Raw genomic sequence first — 20,849 nt, forward strand, 5'->3', positions numbered from 1 at the left:
AATGAGCTCAATATAAGATATAAAAAATGATGTATTAGGAGTTCCCTGGAGTTCCCTTCATGGTGCAGTGGTTAACGAATCCAACTAGGAACCATGAGGTTGAGGGTTCAATCCCTGGCCTTGCTCAGTGGGTTAAGGATCTGGCATTTCTGTGAACTGTGGTATAGGTTGCAGACACGGCTAGGATTTGGCATTGCTGTGGCTCTGGTATAGGCTGGTGGCTACAGCTCCGATTGGACCCCTAGCCTGGGAACCTCCATATGCCATGGGAGCATCCCTAGAAAAGGCAAAAAAAACCCAAAAAGAGTTCCCTGGTGGTCTATGGTTAAGGATTTCGCATTGTCACTGCTGTGGCTCAGGTTTGATCCTAGGCCTGGGAACTTTTGCAAGCTGCAGGTGCAGCCAGTACCCCCCATACAAAAAAAGGGATGTATTATTATCAGTAGGATATGCACTTTGCTACATTGTAAAGCGGAAGATATGCGTGACTGTCATTCCCACCCTGATTGTCTTGTCTGATGTTGGGGATGTGATACATGATATTCACTCATTTATACATTCATTCAATAAACATTTACTGAATTAGCCCTGTATGTTAGGGTTAGGGTTATAAAATAAATTACACCAATGCCATACCCTTGATGAACTCATCCTCAATATTAGGATGGGCAAAGGCATAGTACAGTACAGTACAATGCGGTATTGATAAAGTATTGCATTTTTGTCATTGATACAATTGATGATATAATGCACTTTCTAATAGAAATATCAGGCTGGATCATAACCGGTACTGGAATTAGATGCCTAGGGAAGAGAGAAAAGGTATCAAAGAGAAGATGCCGGTGATCCGGAGGAGGAGGAGAAGAGTAGTTACAAAGAAAATCTGGGTGGAAATTAGAATGAAGCCAAGTGACTTATGTTGGGATTGGGAACTCCGACTTTGCTAGTAACAATCTTATCACAAAACTTTCCTGAGACCCTAAATATGTGCTTTGGTACTGAGGGCTATATTAGAAACAAAGCATTTGCTCAAAACAGTTGAAATTCCACTGCTACTAAAATATGGCTCTCAGAAGGGTTGCATATGCTGCACATTTGCCTCTGTTTTCTTTTCAGAGTGTTGAGTCAACAGATGATGTCAGGATTTTCAGAATCATGTTTGATGCCTTCCCCTAATAGCAAATGTAAATTCTGCTGGGAAGCTCTGTCTTTCATTATGCATTTAGCTCACGTTAGATTCAGTTTTCTAGAATGGGCTGCATGTGCAATCATAAGCTTCTTGAAGAAATAAGTTTCTTTTTTTATTGAAATATAGTTGATTTACAATGTTTTGGTAATTTCTGCTGTATAGCAAAGTGATTCATCTATACATTCTTTTTCACATGGTTTATTATAGAATATTGAATATAGTTCCCTTTGCTATATGGTAAGGAATAAGTTTCTTTAGAAGTTAATTTAAATAATTGATGATGAATGTCCAAAATGTCCAGCTATACTATTTCCAATGACTTTTGGTTATTTTTATGCCTTTTAGGGCTGAAATCATGTCTTATATGTATAAAAGATTCACAAATGTTTTATGTGGCTCCGTGACTGGCCAGAGGACTGACTTTCATTGAATCTTGTTTATTGTGCACTAAAGACAGGGTAATATCAAGGAGAGTAGGTGCCAAATCCATCTGAGTTCAAATATAAGCGATATAACTCAACGGCTCTGCCAACTATGGCAAATCACTTAATGTTTAATTCTTCCTCCTTAAAAAATGAGACTAATAATACCAACTTATTAGATAGTTGTGAGCATTCAGAATAAAGTGTCTAATGTACTCTATAGTGACTAGCATATTGCATGTGATCAGTTAATTGTTAATTAATTAATATGCATGTGTATTTGTGTATAAATATAGCCCAGGCAATGATAGGTGTTTCTGATCTGAAAAAAGCTACCAGGTCCATTAAAAAATACTTAAATATCAACAGATTTTCACAGATGTTTATTATGCATCAAATGCTGTACTGTGTATTTCAGGGATGATCAGAGAAGCATAAAGCTTTATCTGGACCCCTAAAAAAATCCAAGTCTGGTTAAAGAGACAATCTCATAGGATTACGCACAGACAATATCACAAAGCAGTAAAAAAAACAAATAATGCTAGGTAATTTTATACAGGCTGTGAGCATACCAGTTATTTGGGGGAAATTGCTGGTGGACAATGAAGTTAGAACAGGAATTTTACCCTGGAAGGACTTATGTTATTTAGAAAGAGAAGGAGAGGCTGGAAGACATCAGTGCCCATATCACGAGTTGGGAGTCCTCAAGCTCAGTCTGCCTAGGAGAACTGTTTTCACATTGTTTTACAAAAAACTCTAAGATGACTTTGACAAATTGGCATATTTTGCCTGGAAATTTAAATTTCTTAAAAAAAAAAACAAATAGAAGGCTTGGCAACATTGGGATCCCATTCCTTCATCGATCGTAACATTGGCTGGAGATCAGCAGTAGAGCCCCTCCAGAGGGGGGTTGAGTTCTCTAGGTCATCAGAGTCCCTACCCTGTACACACTTTACTTCCCAACTAGCTTTTTCCCCAGAGATGTTCTCAGAGAAAGGAGAAAGGGGGTTATAGAGAGTTCAATTTTGTTGTGTTTTTGAGATGAGTACTCAGCATTCAAAGGGAAGTAACTAGTGACCCTAACTGGAGATTCCATATTAAGGTTTGAGGATGAAGGCAGATCCAAAGAAAGAAATATGTGTGAAACATAAAGAAATGGAAATTCAAAACATGGTAATGAAGGAGGTTTCTTATCAGTGGTTTTCACAGTGTGGTTCTTGGGCCAGAAATAATGTCTTACCTGTAAACTTGTTAGAAATTCAAATTTTTGTGGCTAATCCTAGACAAAAGATTTAAAATAAACACATGAACCCTCTGAGGTTGGGGCCCAGAGTTATAAAAAGGCATCCAAATGATTCTGGTGCATGACCTTTTTGAAAATTACCAGTCAAATGGATGTTGTAGCATCAAAACAAAAGCAGGCTAATAATTACGCTTGAGGCACACCCAGTTTTGGGAATCTAATGGAAGAGAAAAGGCAAGTGAAGGAAATTAAGGGATAATTGCCTTCATGGAAGGAAGATAAGGACCAAGTCAGTGTGCCGCATGGGACCCAAGGGAAGAACGTTTTCAAGAGGAAGGTTTTTAAGAGGGTAAAATGATAGTGTTAAGTCAAGGATGATGATAACTGATAATTTTACTTATTAAGAAGTTACTAATTTCAGAGTTCCCATTATGGTGCAGCAGAAATGAATCTGACTAGTATCCATGACAGTGCAGTTTTGATCCATGGTCTCATTCATTGGGTGTGGGATCTGGTGTTTTTGCCATGGATTGTGGTGTAGGTCTCAGACTGGGCTTGGATCCCTGTTGCTGTTGTTGTGGCTGTGGCATAGGCCAGCAGCTGCAGCTCTATTCAACCCCTGGCCTGAGAACTTCCATATGCTGCAAGTGTGGCCATAAAAAGAAAAAAAAAAGTTTCTAGTTTCAATTCAATCACTATCAAATTACCAATGGCATTTTTCACAGAACTAGAACAATTTTTTTTGTTTATTAAAATTTGTAGGGAAACACAAAAGACCCAGAATATCCAGAGAAATCCTAAGAAAACAATGGAGCTGGAGGAATCCAGGGCCCTGATTTCAGAATATACTACAAAGCTACAGTAATCAAAACATTTTGATACTGACACAAAAACAGACACATAGATTGATGAAACAGAATAGAAACCCCATAAATAAACCCACACACTTATGGTCAATTAATTTATGACAAAGGAGGCAAGAATATTAAATGGAGAAAAGACAGTCTCTGTAATAAGCGGTGCTAGGGAAACTGGAGAGCTCCTTATAAGAGAATGAGATTAGAACATTCTCTAACACCATATACAAAAATAAACTCTAAAAAGATTAAAGGCCTAAATGTAAAATTGGATACTATAAAACACCTATAGGAAAACATAGGCAGAACATCTTTGACATAAATCGCTGCACTTTTTTTTTTTTGATCCATCTTCTAGAGTAATGGAAATAAAAACAAACAAAACAACAACAACAACAAAGTGGCACCTAATTAAATTAAAAAGCCTTTTCACAGCAAAGGAAACCATAAACATAATGAAAAGACAACCTACAGTCTGGGAGAAAATATTTGTTGCAAATGATGCTACTGACAAGAAATTAATTTCCAAAATATATAAAACAGCTAATACAGCTTAATATAGAAAAATGACTCAATCAAAAATAGCCAGAAGACCTAAATAGACATTTCTCTAAAGAAGACGTAGAGATAGACAACAGGTACTTGAAAAGATGCTCAATATCACTAATTATTAGAGGAATGCTAAAACTGTGATGAGGTATCACCTCACACCAGTCAGAATGGCCATCATTAAAAAGTAAACAAATAATAAATTCTGGTGGAGAGGGCGTGGATAAAAAGAAACCCTTGTACAGTGTCAGTGAGAATGTAAATTGGTGCACCCATCATGGAAAACAGCATGGACGTTCCTTAAAAAAACTAAAAATAGACCTACAATATGTTTCAGCAATCCCACTGCTGGGCAAATATCTGGAGAAAACTATAATTCATAAAGATACATGTATCCCAATGTTCAGTGCAACTATGTATATATATATATATTCATATATTCATATATATATGATTACTATGCAGCCATAAAGAAGAATGACATCATGCTATTTGCAGCAACTTGGATGAACCTAGAAATGCTCACACTAAGTGAAGTCAGAGAAAGACAAATATCATATGGTATTGCTTATATGTGAAATAACAAAAAAAGATACAAAAGAACTTATAAAATAGGAATAGGCTCAGACATAAAAAAACAATCTTATGGTTACCAAAATGGATATTGGGGTGGAAGGATAGGGAGAGATAAATTAGGAGTTTGGGATTAACATATAGATACTACTGTATTTAAAATAGACAACCAACAAGAACTGACTATATTCAATATCTCATAATAACCTATAATGGAAAAGAATCTGAAAAATAAGACATACATATGTATAATTTATATACAGGTAAGAATGTATATTTTATATTCATATACATATGTATATTTTATATACATATATACACATACATATGTACATTATATGTATGTAACTGAATCATTTTGCTCTATACCTGAAACTAATACATTTTGTCAAATATATTTCAATTAAAAATGGTTAAAAAGAAGTTACTAGTTAATTTTCATTTATGTTTCAACAGACAGAAGCTATTATTTAGGATTTAATAAGAAATTCGATAATTGGAAAAAATAAGTAGCATGAGCAGATCAATCATTCAAGAACATTCTATTGAGGAATGAAAAGAGAGAAATTGACAATAGCCAATGTATAAGAAAATCAGGATCTGCAAATGTTCAAGGGAAGGTAGAGGGGAAGGAGCTCTCTGGTGTTGGGGAAAAAAAGAAAACATAGACGATATAGGGAAACAAGGGCTCAAGCATGGCAGGGATGAATGGGCATTGGAAGAGAGAAATGGAGGGGCAGTGACTTTCTGAGACAGGAAGGTGGCAGGAGGCCCTGGAGCTGAGAGGTGGCATAGTGAAGTGGTGACAGGCCCTGTGCTCTGAAGCCAGATAGCCCAGGATCATGCTTTTTCTATATCCGAGTCCTGTGGTCTTGAGAAAGTTATCTAAGGTATTTCTGTCTCAGTGTCCTCATCTGTATGTAATACAGCAGGTGAGAGTGCCTATCTCTTGACTATGTTGTGATGATCAACAAGAGCAGATATACAAAGAGCACTTAGAACAGGTTCTGTCCCATAGAAAGAGTTACAAAAGTGTCAACTAATTAGACAAATTGGGATGGAAATTAGAGAAATTTTAAAGAGGGGACCCATGAATTATTGACAGGATGACTTTGCTTCTGATACAAGAGATATTTAAAATCTTCCAAATCTAAAATCTACTTACAGAAGACCTTGGGACTTGGTGGTACTGGTTTGGGCTCTTGTAGACAAAATGGCCCTGTGGTTGGATACTGTTGACAGGCCACCATGTGTGGATAAATTGGGAGTTGACAATACTGAGAACCAAGAAGTGCCCGAGTCAAGATATAGTTGACTGAGTACATGACTTGTTGGCTGCTGGCAAGGAAAGGGGGAAATTGAGAAAAATGGGCCTGGGGTACTAATTGGAGCATTGATAATGGTGAGAGGTTGAAGGCAGAAGCATCTGGAAAGATAGTGGAGGCCCCATTGAAGGGGCTAAACTTAGAGAACAGACGGAGCAAGTAGTGAGGAGGAGGAGTGAAGGAGAAACAGAATTGACTTGGAGTATAAATAAGAATCTATATGAGCTTACTAAGGAGACCTCTGCAAGCACTGAGACTGGGGCATGTTGGCTCTATGTACTTTAAGCAAGAGGCATTGTCATCCAAGTTATCTTTTGTATGCTACACAGTGAATGTATAGTATATACCATAAGGCATTATTTAGTACGATAATGGAAAAGATGTCAACATGTAACCATTGTACCAAGAATTCTGGAACACGCTCCTTTATTTCATCTTTACAGTCACTATAAAAAAGCAGGTCTGGTAATTACATTATACAGATCAGGAATCTAAGGTGCCAAGGAGTTGAATAATTTTTTCCACATCATATATGGTACAGTTCAGAATCAAGTCTATATTGATTCTAAAGTCCAGTCTCTTTCTACATTAACAAAACAAATACTGAAGGATGTTAAACATGCTAAAATGCACTATGATTATAGAAAGCAAAAGGGTGTGATTTGCTATCCCTTTTGCATGGAAATCCCTTTCTCACAAGCTTTCTCTAAGACGACAGGCTTTATACCCTAACTACATAACACAAATATATAACCTGAAATGTAACCCAAGAATTACTAACTCTAAGAATCAGCACTTAAGAGGTTTTTGCTTTGTTTTAGAATTTGAAAGCACTCATTTTTGGTCCTATGTATCCATTTCAGGTTTATACATTTCTAATGAAAGAATCAGCGAAGATACTAACCAATTAGTACTCTAATTGTTCATATTAGTACTCTAATTCAAATGATAAATTAGAAACCAATTATTTCCAGTGAAGGAAGAGGGTTATATAGACATTGCCTATGTGTTTTCTTTGAATTTTCTAAAAAGTCCCTGATGAAAGTTTCAAAGCAGCTGTACCTGTTGTAAGTTGTCTTTATATTGGCTAAATGAAAAATAAATAAATAAATAAAAGCTCTGGAAAAAATGTAAATCCACCTTTTCAACACAGAATATCCTTTGAATAGAAGCAAATTCTGTAGTTTTAAAGGTAGTTCTCCATGGTTGTGGAAAGCTCCCTTAGCCTGTGAGTCTTGAAGATAACAAACCACACCTGCTTTGCTGTTTGTATGTTACTCTCTTGAAGTGGTGATTCTCAAAGCACTATTAGCAACATCAGCATCATCAGGGATATTATTAGAGGTGGAAATGCTTCAGCCCCACCTCATACCTACTGAGTTAGTATTTCTGAGATTTGGGTCTGGCAATACATGCATTAATGAGCCCTCCAGTAGATTCTAGGGCACATTAAAGTTTGAGAACCATTGCCTTAAAATTGGTTAGATTTCAAATGCAGTATCACATCCCTATGATTCTGGTGAACCTATTTGCACCATGAAAGCAGTAATTTACTAAGCAGTAATACATTGGTCTATTAATTGTTTTCCTTATCTCTAAAAAGTATGTAAAGAAAGCATTTTATTGCCAAAATATTGCCCCTTCTTCAATTTTTAAAAAACGAGAACAGTTTATTGAACAGAGTATTGAACCATCCTTGCATCCCTAAAATAATCCAACTGGATCATGGAGTATGACCATTTTTATATATTGTTTAATTCAGTTTGCTAATATTTTTTTGAAGATTTTTGCATCTATATTCATCAATGATATTAGCCTATATTAAGAAAAAATTTTTTTTTGTCTTTTTGTCTTTTTAGGGTGACACCTGGGGCATATGGAGGTTCCCAGGCTAGGGGTCCAATTGGAGCTGTACCACCAGCCTACACCACAGCCACAGCAGCATGGGATACTAGCCACGTCTGCTGCCTACACCACAGCTCACAGCAATGCCAGATCCTTAACCCACTGAGTGAGGTCAGGAATAGAACCCACAACCTCATGGTTCCTAGTAATATTTGTTAACCACTGAGCCACGATGGGAACTATATTTTTTTTAAATGTATTTGTCTGGTTTGGAATCAGGAAAATGGTGGCTTGTAGAAGGAATTTGGGAGTATTCCATCCTCTTTGATTTTTTGGAATAGTTTGAGAAGCATAGGTATGAGCTATTTTTTATGTTTGGTAGAATCCCCCTGGGATGCCCCTTCTATCAATACTTCCTCCTTCTAGAAGTTTTTCTTCAGTTCTCCCAGCTAGAAATTATTATTTTATCTTCTTTTGTACTATGCCATTCCCAAGTTGTAAATTAAAAGTGACATTTCAGTTTGTGTAAGACTGGTGAAATCTACTTGGTATGGATCCATGATTCAAGAGTTTGGTTATCTTGGAGTTCTCATTGTGGTGCAGTGGAGCTGAATCCAACTAGTATCTATGATGATGTGGGTTTGATACCTGGCTTTGCTCAGTGGCTCAGGGATTCAGCATTGCCATGAGCTGTGGTGTAGGTTGAAGACGAGGCTCGGATCCTATGTTGTTGTGGTTGTGGTGTAGGCTGGCAGCTGTAGCATGATTCAGCCCCTAGCCTGAGAATTTACATATGCCACAGGAATGGCCCTTAAAAGAAAAAAAAGAGTTTGATTATCTCTGAGGTGAAAAAAGAATGTCTAGCCTACAAGAGCAAGAACCAGGTTCTAGACTATTCCTTGTCTGCTCTGAGTGACCTCCATTATCACACATACATGTTGGATAACAGAAAGCTTAGAGGTATTAGATGAGGGCTGAGTGGGACCCATTGCAAAATCATTGCACAAAATGTTTAAGGAGGAGTGCTATCTGGATAATCTCACCTTCGTTCCCTTTTCCAAAATTCACCAGGACTTAGGTAAGAAGTTGTTTTACTAGTTTGTAGGGGCTGCCATAAAATGTACCACAGACTTGGTGACTTGAACCACAGAAGTTAATTTTCTCATAGTTCTGGAGGTTGGAAATATGAGATGAAGGCACCAGCAGGGTTATATCTTCTAAAGTTTCTCTCCTTGGCTTCTAAATAGCCTTCTCTTCCTTCTGTTCCTTGCTATCTTTCCTCTGTGCCTTTGTCCTAATTTATAAGGATGCCAGTCATATCAGATTAGGGCCCACCGATGTGGTGAGTGGTTTTACCTTACCTCCAAAGTCTATCTGTCCAAATACGGTTACGCTTCGAGGTACTGGGTGTTAAGAGTTTAACACATATGTTTTGAGGAGACATAGTTCAGCCCACAGCAGTTATTCTGGGCTTTGAGCACCCATCTGTAGAATGAACTTGTTAATGCTTCAGAATGTTCATGGGTTGCAGACTTGTTCTCTTGTAAGTGGATCCTGGCTGATGTGATCCCTCAAAGGCATATCCCCACCATATGTCTATGGATCCTGAAAACCATAGACATATTCCATTATCATCCCCACATGCAAAAGAATGAATGTGCCATCTCATAGTAAGCAAACAACCACATTGGCTAAAAGGATAATGTTCCATCCATTAAATAAATATAATACCTTTGTTCTTGTCTGATATCGGTATAGAAGGCATGTGAAAAATGAGTTAGCTGGGAGTTAATTGACTGCAGAAACTGTTTTCAGTCTCTGCCTGTATTTTTTTGAATTAATATACACAGTGGGTGATTCAGCAAAAGGATGTAAAAATAAATTCTTTATAGAAAGAGCCCACCAATTGATGTCTTCATAATTCATGAAGAGTAGACCCATAATAGCCCTATTTTCTCTTCAATTTGGGAAAATAAAAGATGCCATTTATTTAAATCAGGCTTGTATGTGGAATAATCAAAGGTCTCAACAAATGACTCAGGTACTGTCTAAGAATAAGAATAAATTCCAGAAAGAATCACTTTTGTCTTTAAGAAATTAAATGTCAAATTTTTATTGACAAGCTTGGGTGAAAGTATTTTGAAGAGTTGGTAGGCAACACATGAATTTATAAAGCTCATTTATGAAAACTCAAAACATATGTCGGTGGTTATTATACATAGGCTACTGGTTTACAACTACTCTCAGACCATGAGAAAAATGTTATATGGTACCCAGCTGTATTGGACATTGTATGGACCCTCAAGATAGTTGGTAACTTTGTAGATATGATATGGAATTGTATATTTTTGTATCAAACAGTGCCCCAACAATGTTATACTAGGTGCTTCTCACACTGACTAGTGAAGGCACTGAATGCCCAGATGGAAAGTGTTATGTTAAAAAAAAAATGTGTTCACTTCATTTGTTTCCCTCAAGATATTGAACCTTCCCCACCTCCAGGAAGTTGTCTGTTGGTAATACTTTCTTTCTTCTAGCTATGGGAAATGAAAGCACAGGAAAAAGAATTAGATTTGTCTGAAAGCCTCTGAAGCTGGAGGCACATGGGACCCCCGCCTTCAGGTGTCTGTTACCAGGCATCATTCAGTAATTTGGTCACATATTTTTCTCCCATATCAGATTTTGCTTTCCACTCATGGGTAGAAAAAGAAAAACTTCTGAAAGCTTAAGGTCTTGATCAAAACTTCAAAAAAGGGAAGAGTAAATAGGGGATAACTATTAAGTTTAGGAATAATTTTAGCTCAGAAATATTTTATTTTCCTTAAGTGTGTATAAAAATATATTGTTTGTTTGTAGAGTAGGTTTTACCCTAGTCTCTCAGTACACTTTGACAAGACGTCAGTAAGAGAGATTTAACGTAATCCTTTACAGGTATATTATATTGGTAATTTTTGTGTTGTTGGTGGTTTGGATCTTTAAAAAGTCTAAACTTGCTTTACCTACATCAGTTGTTGACTTTCCAGGGCATGGAGAATACAGCACCAATCATGCGGAAAGTCTCTGTTTGTCGTTGTGAGAGTTCAGACATGAACTGGAACCAATGGCCCATTAAATGCCTTCTCTTGTTGTTTAAAGCATAGTCTAGCTTTGTGAAATACTTGTTAATGCAGACTATTGTAACTGAGCCAAGGAATGAAATTCCTATAACTACATTCAGAGTAGAGGTTGAATCAAGTTGTGTTCCATCGTTTTGTGATTCTGTGACTTTGGAAAGTCTAACCTAGAGAGAATAGAGAAAGTCAAGAAACAGTATGCTTTGCTTTTACGTGTGTGTGTGTGTGTGTGTGTGTGATTTTCCACTTATATTTGTATTGTAACACTTTCTGAGTAATAAAATTATTTCTTAAGAAAAATATTTCTTTGTAAAATAGTCATAAATGCTTTCTTGTAGAAAAAATGGGAAAACATTTCACTTTTTTGGCTGTAAAATAAAAATGGTAGTGGAGTTCTGTGGTAGTACAGCAATTAAGAATCCAGCATTGCCACTGCTGTGGTTTGGTTCACTACTATGGCATGGGTTCGATCCCTGGCCTGGGAACTTCTGCATTCCATGGGGCAGCCAAAAAAAATTATGGCAGTTTTTTCCATATACTGCATTTAATGAAGGAGAAGACATCCTTGGAATAGCAATACAGCAGGACAATATGCACAGCGTGGGTTAAAAGTCCCAATGGGGAAGAGAATTTACTGTGAGATACAGTGATTTTTAATTTCCTCTTTCAAAGAGCTAAATTTTACTTTAGATGGTATTTAGATCAAAATTGCAAGAGTAGCTTTAGACACCAATTAGGAAGGATTTTTTTCTTAAGGGTTTATGTGCCTGATGTAAGATGGTTATAAATGTTCTAAATTATTTTTCTTCCTCTAGTTTTGCCTTCTTCCATATTGTACTGATGGGAGTGGGGAGTTCCATCCAATGTTCCTTTTCTTCTCCCTTTTTATTTTCTTCTGTATGATATGTATAATTTTCCAGATGTTTACTTGCCTGACTAGTCCAAGTCTAGCAAACATTATATATATAACAATATATGGTTGTTATTATATATATGGTTATTTTCCTAAAAGAGAAATGCTTGGACTGAAATAGAGTTCTAAAGAAAGGCTGTGTGTGTTTATTGGGGGTTGACGAAGGTGGAGCAATGAGGAATTTTGGAGGGAGTGGGCTTGTATGATATTTCAGTAGTACTAAACAAACCAAAAAAAACTTGGACCTATGGGTGTTTATGTGATTAAGTACAATGAGAACATAGTTAACAAAATCCCAAACATTTAAAATAACAATATAAATGATAAGTGTAAATTATCCTTTCAGCAAATTACTTCACTACCAAATTTCTTAGTGGAAGATTTTGACAGTCTAAGTAATAGTGTTTTAATCTGTCATTTGGGACAGAAACTTAGCCCCCTTTTATTTCTGATTTACCTCAGGAAATGCCAGGAACTGGAGATCCTTTTATATAGCAGATAACAGCAAGGAAGTTACTGCAAGAAAAGCTAAAATTAAATGAGCACTTGTTCTATGCTGGTCACCAGTATCAGCCCTTGAGATGAACCCCACTTGCCCTCCCAGCAACCTTATGATTATTATCATGTTTTTATAGGTTTATAAGTAGATTATATAATTTTAAATAATCTAAATCAATATTAAAAATAGTTTTATATTACTATAGGTGATGAAATGATGCAAAGAAAACATTAGACTTTGTGATCAAATATACCTAGGCTGAACTGAGGTTTGATCCATGGCAGTTTTTTGCCACAGTATATTCTTTTAATTACTATATATATTGCCCTGGAGTCAAATACCTGGATTCTCAAAGACATGAAGGGTTATTAAGCAAGAAAATTTAATAGATGTAGCTTTTCTACTTTAGAGACTGTATGCTATATTAATTAAGCACTGCACCACACTCAAGAATTCCATCTTCAAGTCCCTACTGTAACCTTCACAAATTACATGATTTTGATCGAGTTACTGATCTTTTAGAGTGTACTTTCTACATGTGCAAGATGGTAATAGATACTTTTAACCCTAGCTCTCTTTGATTTAATTGACTGTAGGATCATCATTATAATGGGGCAGGAAAGGCAGGGGTACTAAGGATCCAAGTACCTGAAACATCAGGGTTGTGCTGGCAAAAGCTGCCCATTTCAGTACTGGACAGCTCCATCCCAGTTCCAAGGACTTTAAATGGGGAGGGGTTTGTAGGTGGGAATCATCTCAGTCCCCCCATCAGATAGCATACAATTATTGCTGTTTCTGTTGTGACCTATCAACAGCACAGCTCTATTGCAATGATATTCAAAGCTATAGGCGGTATTACTATTACAATGATAAATTTCTATTAAAAAATAAGGCAAAGGCATTTCCAGCCCTATGTTATTATCAATGCTAGAATTTTAATAAATGACCAGCAAAATGCCCCAGAGAAATAATGATGTGGTAAAAGGTGATGACAAATGCAAAAGAAACATTGGTGACAGGGAATCCAGTTCATTAATACATGGAATGTTTAATATACGTCATATATCCTTACATACATATTCTTCCTTAGGAACACAGAATTAAAGGAACACTTGCCAAATATTTTGTGACCAGAGCTGAAATCTTGAACATCATATGAGTTGTAAATAAACTTGGTACTTAAATATGCATTATAACTTCTCCAGGTTCGTTGGTTCAGAATCATCCTTAGAATCCTAAAGGAGAACAGGGTTTCAGGGATCATCTTCTTCAGTCCTATCATTTATACCTCCTAAAATGGGTTCAATAAGATTAAGTACATATTATCCATCTTTTGAATTGGCACAACACTGTAAATCAACTATACTTTAATAAAATAATTAAAAGTTAAAAAAATCAAAACAAAACCTAGGAGTTCTCTCGTGGTCTAGCAGTAAAGATCTGGCATTGTCACTACTGTGGTGTGGGTTTAACCCCTGGCCTAGGAACTTCAACATTCCATGGGTGCTGCCAAAATATTTTTAAAAAATCTAGAAGAGGTATTCTGCAAGAGATGATAAAATACTTAATACATTTATGTTGTACATAGACATAATATTTTTTGTAGATGAAGCACCATGGATAACCTATATCATTCATTATTTACAGCAGACTTTTAGTCTTGATGGTGCTGGACATTAAGAATACAAAACTTAGTCCTTATCTTCAATTAACCTACAGGATAATACATTTTAAGTGGTTTCAAAAAAGTTTTATTCATCCTAGGACCTGCTAGGAAATCTCAACTTTGAAATTTAACCCTCTCCCAAATCCTGAGTGGTTATTATTCCAATTTCTCATTTTTACAGATGAGAAAATGGGGTTGGAGAAGTCATGTTAAACTGTGCATGGTTATAGCTCTGAGTAAGCGCTGAGCTAAAGGCAGGCCCTGAGCAGCCTGACTCCAAGGCCCATGCTCTTCTCCATGAGTCCACAGAGTGTGATTCACTTTGATCAAAATCACACACAATCCCCTCTCAGCTACCTATGACAGCCTGACAGGTTTATTTTTGAAGGTTCAACCCAGTGATTACGAAGAGAAGGAAGCGCATTCTTGAATTCTAAAGAAGAACGGGTGAAAAGAGACCATCCAGCTGTGAAATGGGAGTTCAGAGCTTGTTTTCTTGGTTTATTCGTGCTCAATTGTGTGTGCACCGATGTTCATTAGGGTGTTTTAAGTGTCTTCATTGGGCTACAATAACATGGATTTTTTTTTTTCTCTCCTTGTCTTTCAGGTATGGAAAAATTGTATCCACAAAGGCAATCCTCGACAAAAACACAAATCAGTGCAAAGGTAGGTGTCAGGGCATCTGTACCATACTGTCCCCCTGATGGTTCCTCCTACATGAGGCCCAGGCACCAGTTATACCATGTTCACATGTACAGTATATGGCCAACCTTCTTAATAATGCCGAGGCTTTGATGAGTTGTATTTCCAGTAACATTGCTCATTAATTTTTTTCATTAACAAACAAAATGAAAATCACAAATCAGAACAAGTATCAAATTGCTCCAGCATAAAACTAAATTACCGCCTAACAACTTTGGGTTGTCTGATTTGAATGATATCATCACTGATGCAAATTGATTTCCTATATAAAAATGAGAAACTCTGGGGAAAAGTTTCCCATGCAAAACACGTTTTAATTTATCTGTTGTTTAAAGCTTTAACTACATTGGTTGACTAGGAATGAATTTACTGATGGGCCCATTGTGTCTAAGCTTCAGCTGCAAGCATCTCCCGGGATCTCAGAATTCATATCGTACCAACGCTTCTTCTTTTTTTTTTTTTTTTTCCTGGAAATATTTCTGAAGTTATTTGACTGTATCCATGGCTCATGTTTTTTCACGTCTGGAAATCTGGTACTCTTTTAAAGGTTGTGTTAATTTATCTGTGAAATCTATATGGTCTCTCTTGCATGACTCAGTTCTTACTGGAAAACTGGAATGCTTTTTGTAACATGTGTTATTTGTTTTTTCTCTAATCTCATCATTTTTATAATACCAACATCAAGAAATATGGTAGAGCCAAGATCTTTCTAAATACTGCCCCTACTTCACATACAAATGTAACTCGCACAAGTTTTAGTAACAGTCACATACCACAGATATGTCCTAGCCTAATCAGGTAAACTAGTGAGATTCAATTCAGTGACTTTTTAAAAAATCCTATATATTCTTTTATCCTATAAATTCACAAATGCTGTAGGTATTTAGCTACTACAAGGTAAAATAATAAGGCATCATTTCTATCATGTAATAGTTCAATTTCTAATTGAAAAGGAAACCACCAAGAAAATGAAGAAACTGACTTTATGTATGTGTTAGAATCAGTGTACCAGCCTAATATATGTGAAAGTATAGCAGAAATATCTGTAATAGAGGAATCTACAAATACTAAGAGAGGAGAATATAGAGCTTCCTTTGAGGGGAATGAAGTATGTAAAGGCAAGGCAGAATGGATGGGCTTGAAAAGTTGGTGTCTGGGAGAAAGCATTTCAGACATAACTAGAATAGAAAAACCACACAGGTAATAACATTGGTGGAGAGAAGGAAAGGGACAAGATTTTGGAGGCTTTGAAAAAGTTATCCTGGATACCTTGAACTAAATTCTATACACAACCCTTCTACGTTTTTGGAGCAGAAATGATAACAATACTATCTGTAATTTACAAAAGCAATTTTGCAGGAGTGAGTGAAACAATGATAATGGGAGGCGGTGATGGGGGTGGAGAACAGGAGGCAGAGAAAAAGCAATGCTGATTTGCAATCCATAGATCACAAGGAAAAGGAGGAAAGTCCCCCAGGCACTGTTAGAGAAATGGAAAGGGGTCACCATGAGGGTTTTCAAAGGTTGAATTAAATGTTTTATATGATGGTGGAAGGATGTGGGCAGCGAGGCCCACATGTTGAGCTGTCGTGATTGGAGAAGAGGACTGTGTCATTTACTGAGATAAGAAGTCCAGAAGTAGCAGTAGGTTGTGAGTTATGTGTTGGACATCCGGAGCTGGAGGCCCTGATGTAGCATCCATGTGGGAGAGGTCAAGGTGGGGCTACAGGAAAGCTCAGAGCGGCACGTGGTGACTGCAGTCAAGGGAGCAGATAATAACACCAAAGGATAACTCCTGGCGGGGGTGGTAGCAGGTGGGGTCCATTAGGGTAGGCAGCTGAAAACTGAATCTTGGAGAATACATGAGAACAAAGAAGGATCATGATTGCCAGATACTCATCACTCTCTGCCTCTGGGAAGCATATGGTATTGTTGCAGAAAGGTGGACCCCTTCTAGGCCTGAAAGTGGGCTCTTGTCTAACACTCAGAAATGAGTTGTCGGAAGAGACACACGTGCTGACAAAGCAAAAGAGTTTATTGGGAAGGGGTGCCCTCGCAGAGAGCAACAGGTTAAGGGAAACCGGGACACCTGCTCTGCCACATGACCTGCAGTCTCAGGTTTTATGGAAATGGGGTTAGTTTCCAGGTTGTTTCTGACCAATCAAACCTGGTCTGGCTGAAAGTCCTTCCTGGTGGTGCATGTACCACTCAGCCAAGATGGATTCCAGCCCCAAGGATTCTGGGGAGTTGGTCACCTCCTTCTTCCTATTGTCCCCCTCCCAGTTAGTCGTCAGGGCAGCACCATGTTTCTTATCTGTGTCTCTTTTTGTGAGACAACTCATGCAAGCAATTATTATCATGGCTGGCCAAGGTGGGCCATTTCAGTCAATGGTTTCCTAACATGCCCCAACCCATTTCCAAGTCTTTTGGGAAAAAATAACCCGCTGGTGGCCCAGCAGGTTAAGGATCTGATGTTGTTACTGCTGTGTCATGGGTTCAATCCCTGGCCGAGGAATTTCTTATGTGCCTATGTATTTGTATTTATGAACATCCAGGGAAAATTGAGGCACCCAAATCAGGCAATCAAGCATATCATTTGAGGTCCAAGAAGAAAGGCACATACTTCACAGACAAGCAGCCCTGTGAACCTCAGCAGATCTCATGATCTGTTTGATCTTTGGAGTGGTCCATATGAAAGGACCCTGCTCCAGGCAAAGTTGTGTTCAAGAATACAATTATGTCTTGTTACTGCACAACACTGCTGACAACAAAAACGTCAGCTGCCAGACTGGAAAAAATGTACTCTTGTACCATGATTGTAAAGTTTGAAGAGGAAGGGAGGGGGATGAATCGAATTATCTGAGTTTCCATAAGCAATATCTCTTAACAGTGGGGTTGCCGATCTGGACAAACACCGTGGGTAGTCTTACCTCACTCCTAACACTCCTAATCCACATTCTCTTGTAACTGCTTATTTAATTTTTTTTCTCTTTCTCCAAAGAGAGCTGTATTTTATTTTTTAAAGTTTATTTTATTGAAGTAGGGTTGATTTACAATGTTGTGTCATTTTCTCCTATATGGCAAAGTGATTCGGTTTTACTTTTTTCATATTCTTTTCCATTATGATTTATTACAGGATATTGAATATAGTTCCCTTGTTCTATACCATAGGACCTTGTTGTTTCTCCATTCTAGTATAATAGTTTGGCATCTGCTAATCCCAGACTCCCAATCCACCCCACCCTCATCCCAAAGAGACCTTTAAACTCAATGAAGACAGGACTTGTGTAATCTAGAAAACTTATCTTCAAATCAGAGCATTGCATGACTGTCTATTGGGAATATCCAAAGAAAATATTGGGACATATCTCTGTTTTTATATCAACTTTCTGTGTGAGTTTTATAATGTACATATTGGTATAGTTTTACAAATGCTCATGCTAACAGATCAACATGTAAATTTTGGGTGTGCTGCACTAAGATATTTTCATTCATAGTAATATGGATATAAAAAGTAGTTTGGGAGTTCCTCTTGTAGCTCAGTGGTTCATGAAACCAACCTGTATCCATGAGGACATGTGTTCAACCCCTGGCCTCGCTCAGTGGGTTAAGTATCTGGCATTGCTGTGGCTGTCGCATAGGCCAGCAGCTGTAGCTCAGATTAGACCCCTGGCCTGGGAACCTCCCTATGCTTCAGTGTGGTCCTAAAAAGACAAAAAAAAAAGTAGTTTGGAGATGAATGGCCTTAAGCATAATAAGCACTGATAGATTTGGAAGGAAAAAAATGGAGAGAGGGAAGGAGGGCGGAAAGGGAGGGAGAAATAAAGGCAGGGACCATGGAACCACCTGGGGAAGTCATTGAACAAGGGAAGTTAAAGATGATTTTATGGGAGTGCAGAGAGCTATTAGAACTTTTGCCTTGAGGGTAGTGTGAAAAAGGCAGGGTGATTGTTTGGACATTTCACACTGATGAAAACATCTAGCTGCCTTTTCTGGCCTCAGCATGGAACCTGTGGATGGCAGTGTGACCTTCACCAAGAACAGAGGGGAGGTACCCTAAAAGTAAGCACTTACCATCTGAGAAGTACTAATGTCACTTTCATGTTTGGAGGGAAAATACTACTCTAATTGTATTATGAGTACTACTCAAAGGTTTTTGTTTTTTGGGTTTTTTTCCCCCCAGAAAAATGGCCCTTGAAATAGTTCCAGGTAGAAACTGTGTACGGTTGGGAACAGAGAGCAATTCCACTTATGGAAAGTTGTTTAGAGTTGTTGATGAACATGTGAGCAAGTTGCTGATGTTGGGAGGAAGGTTGTTGTGGAGTTCAAGGAGCTAAAGGGAAGGGCGCCAGATTAGCATTTAAAAGTTGATTTAGGTAGCCAAGAACAATAGCGTGACTAGTATTAGAAAAATGGACTGATCCAGAAGGTATTTGTGGAATAATATTAGGAATGGTACAAGGAGTCTCAGATGAATGTGAAAGTGAGGGTGCATTGCTTATAAAATGTTTTGATGTGACTCCAATTGGAGGTGTAAGGCAGGGGAAAAACCATACGGAGTTAGGAGCAAGGAGGTCTCCCCACCTACATGTCCACTTGGGAGGAGAGATGGTGGTAGGGAGAACCTGAGAAGATTACAAAGGAATAATGTCCTCAGGAGGAATTTGTTAATGATTAGAACCATGCAAATTAAAGTAATTTGCAGGGATAGTTTATATCCACTCAGGTAGCAAACATAACACACAGGCCATCAAATGCTGGTTACCGTGAAACCAATTTGTCCCTTCTCTATTGGTACCGTGCTACATTGGAAGAGCCTTTTAAAAAGTCGGTATGCAAAGAGCAATAAAGAATGTAATTCTATGGAGAGTGTTGTTTCAAATATTTTATGTGGACATATTTTTTTATATGTTTTATATACTCACTTTTAGAACTCCTTTATTCTCTATATGGGGGCAAATATAGGAAACATCCCAATTCCAGCTTATGGAACGTGTACAACTGACTTAAGGCCATTACCATGATAGTTGAGAGGACCAAACTATGGGAAATCATGAAATTGTTTACTAGAGGAAGTTAAGTGAATATGGAAAAATATAAAATAATGTGCACAATAAATATGGAGCAACGGAAACATCTGAGAGTCCAAAGTGCTCATGGGTAAGTTTGCGGTAGGGCCAGAAATGTCTGGTTTGAGCAATGCCTTTCCACTTAGTAGCTCTGTGACCTGTGGTCAAACCCTCAACTTTGCTGGGTCCCCTTCTATAACATCATAATAGTAATAGGACCCAACTCCATAATCAAATGATTGTATACAGTATTGCAATTTAAGAAAAAAAGATGTGTTAAGGTGATAGATTATTATTAACTTCACATTTCTCCAAATCTGTTATATTGTCTTTTCAGGCAAAACAAAAATAGCTGTTGGAAAAATTAACGTGGTTTCAACTATATTTATATTTTGGCAATTCTTTCTGTGAAACCTGAGTAGCGCATGACTATGTTTCTTTGCTTTTTGTAAAATAACTTTGATGAAAACAGCAATGGATTAGGAGAGAATGTTATACATTGCTTCTTTAAGTAGAAGGTAGAAAAGAGGTCTTCTTGACTATTACTTTCTTAATGAAAGAAATAGAAGAGTATTTGAGGTGGCTTTTTTCAACAAAATCACTAAGGGCATTGAGTCTGTCATTAGAGAATGCAAATTGGATTTGGTCTTCTCAGAGATGCTTGCTTCTGAATCATTTTCAATTTTGCCTCCAGACTAAGGCCATGCAATTAAAACCAAATATTACCAAGACAGGATTTATTTCGTTTTTTGTTTTTAAAGATATGATATGAATTCAGTTTTTCTGAGCTGTTGCATATGCAGGGTATTCTACTCAAGTTAGTGTTTAGTGAAGTATGAGAAAATGCATGTACTAGTCTCCTTAGAGGTAAAAAAGAAAAGGCA

General features: G+C 37.4%; 1 protein-coding gene across 6 annotated transcripts in view; it reads left to right on the forward strand.

The window, feature by feature from the left end:
* RBMS3 (RNA binding motif single stranded interacting protein 3) overlaps window positions 1-20,849 on the forward strand; it is a 740,901-nt gene that overhangs the window by 209,159 nt on the left and 510,893 nt on the right. For all 6 annotated transcript variants that reach the window (XM_047769379.1, XM_047769355.1, XM_047769352.1 and 3 more), the window contains one exon: window positions 14,802-14,860. In XM_047769379.1, coding sequence (XP_047625335.1) covers window positions 14,802-14,860 — 59 coding nt within the window. The remainder of the gene's footprint in view (window positions 1-14,801; window positions 14,861-20,849) is intronic.

Source organism: Phacochoerus africanus, chromosome 1, assembly GCF_016906955.1.
Source record: "Phacochoerus africanus isolate WHEZ1 chromosome 1, ROS_Pafr_v1, whole genome shotgun sequence".
Classification (NCBI taxonomy): Eukaryota; Metazoa; Chordata; class Mammalia; order Artiodactyla; family Suidae; genus Phacochoerus; species Phacochoerus africanus.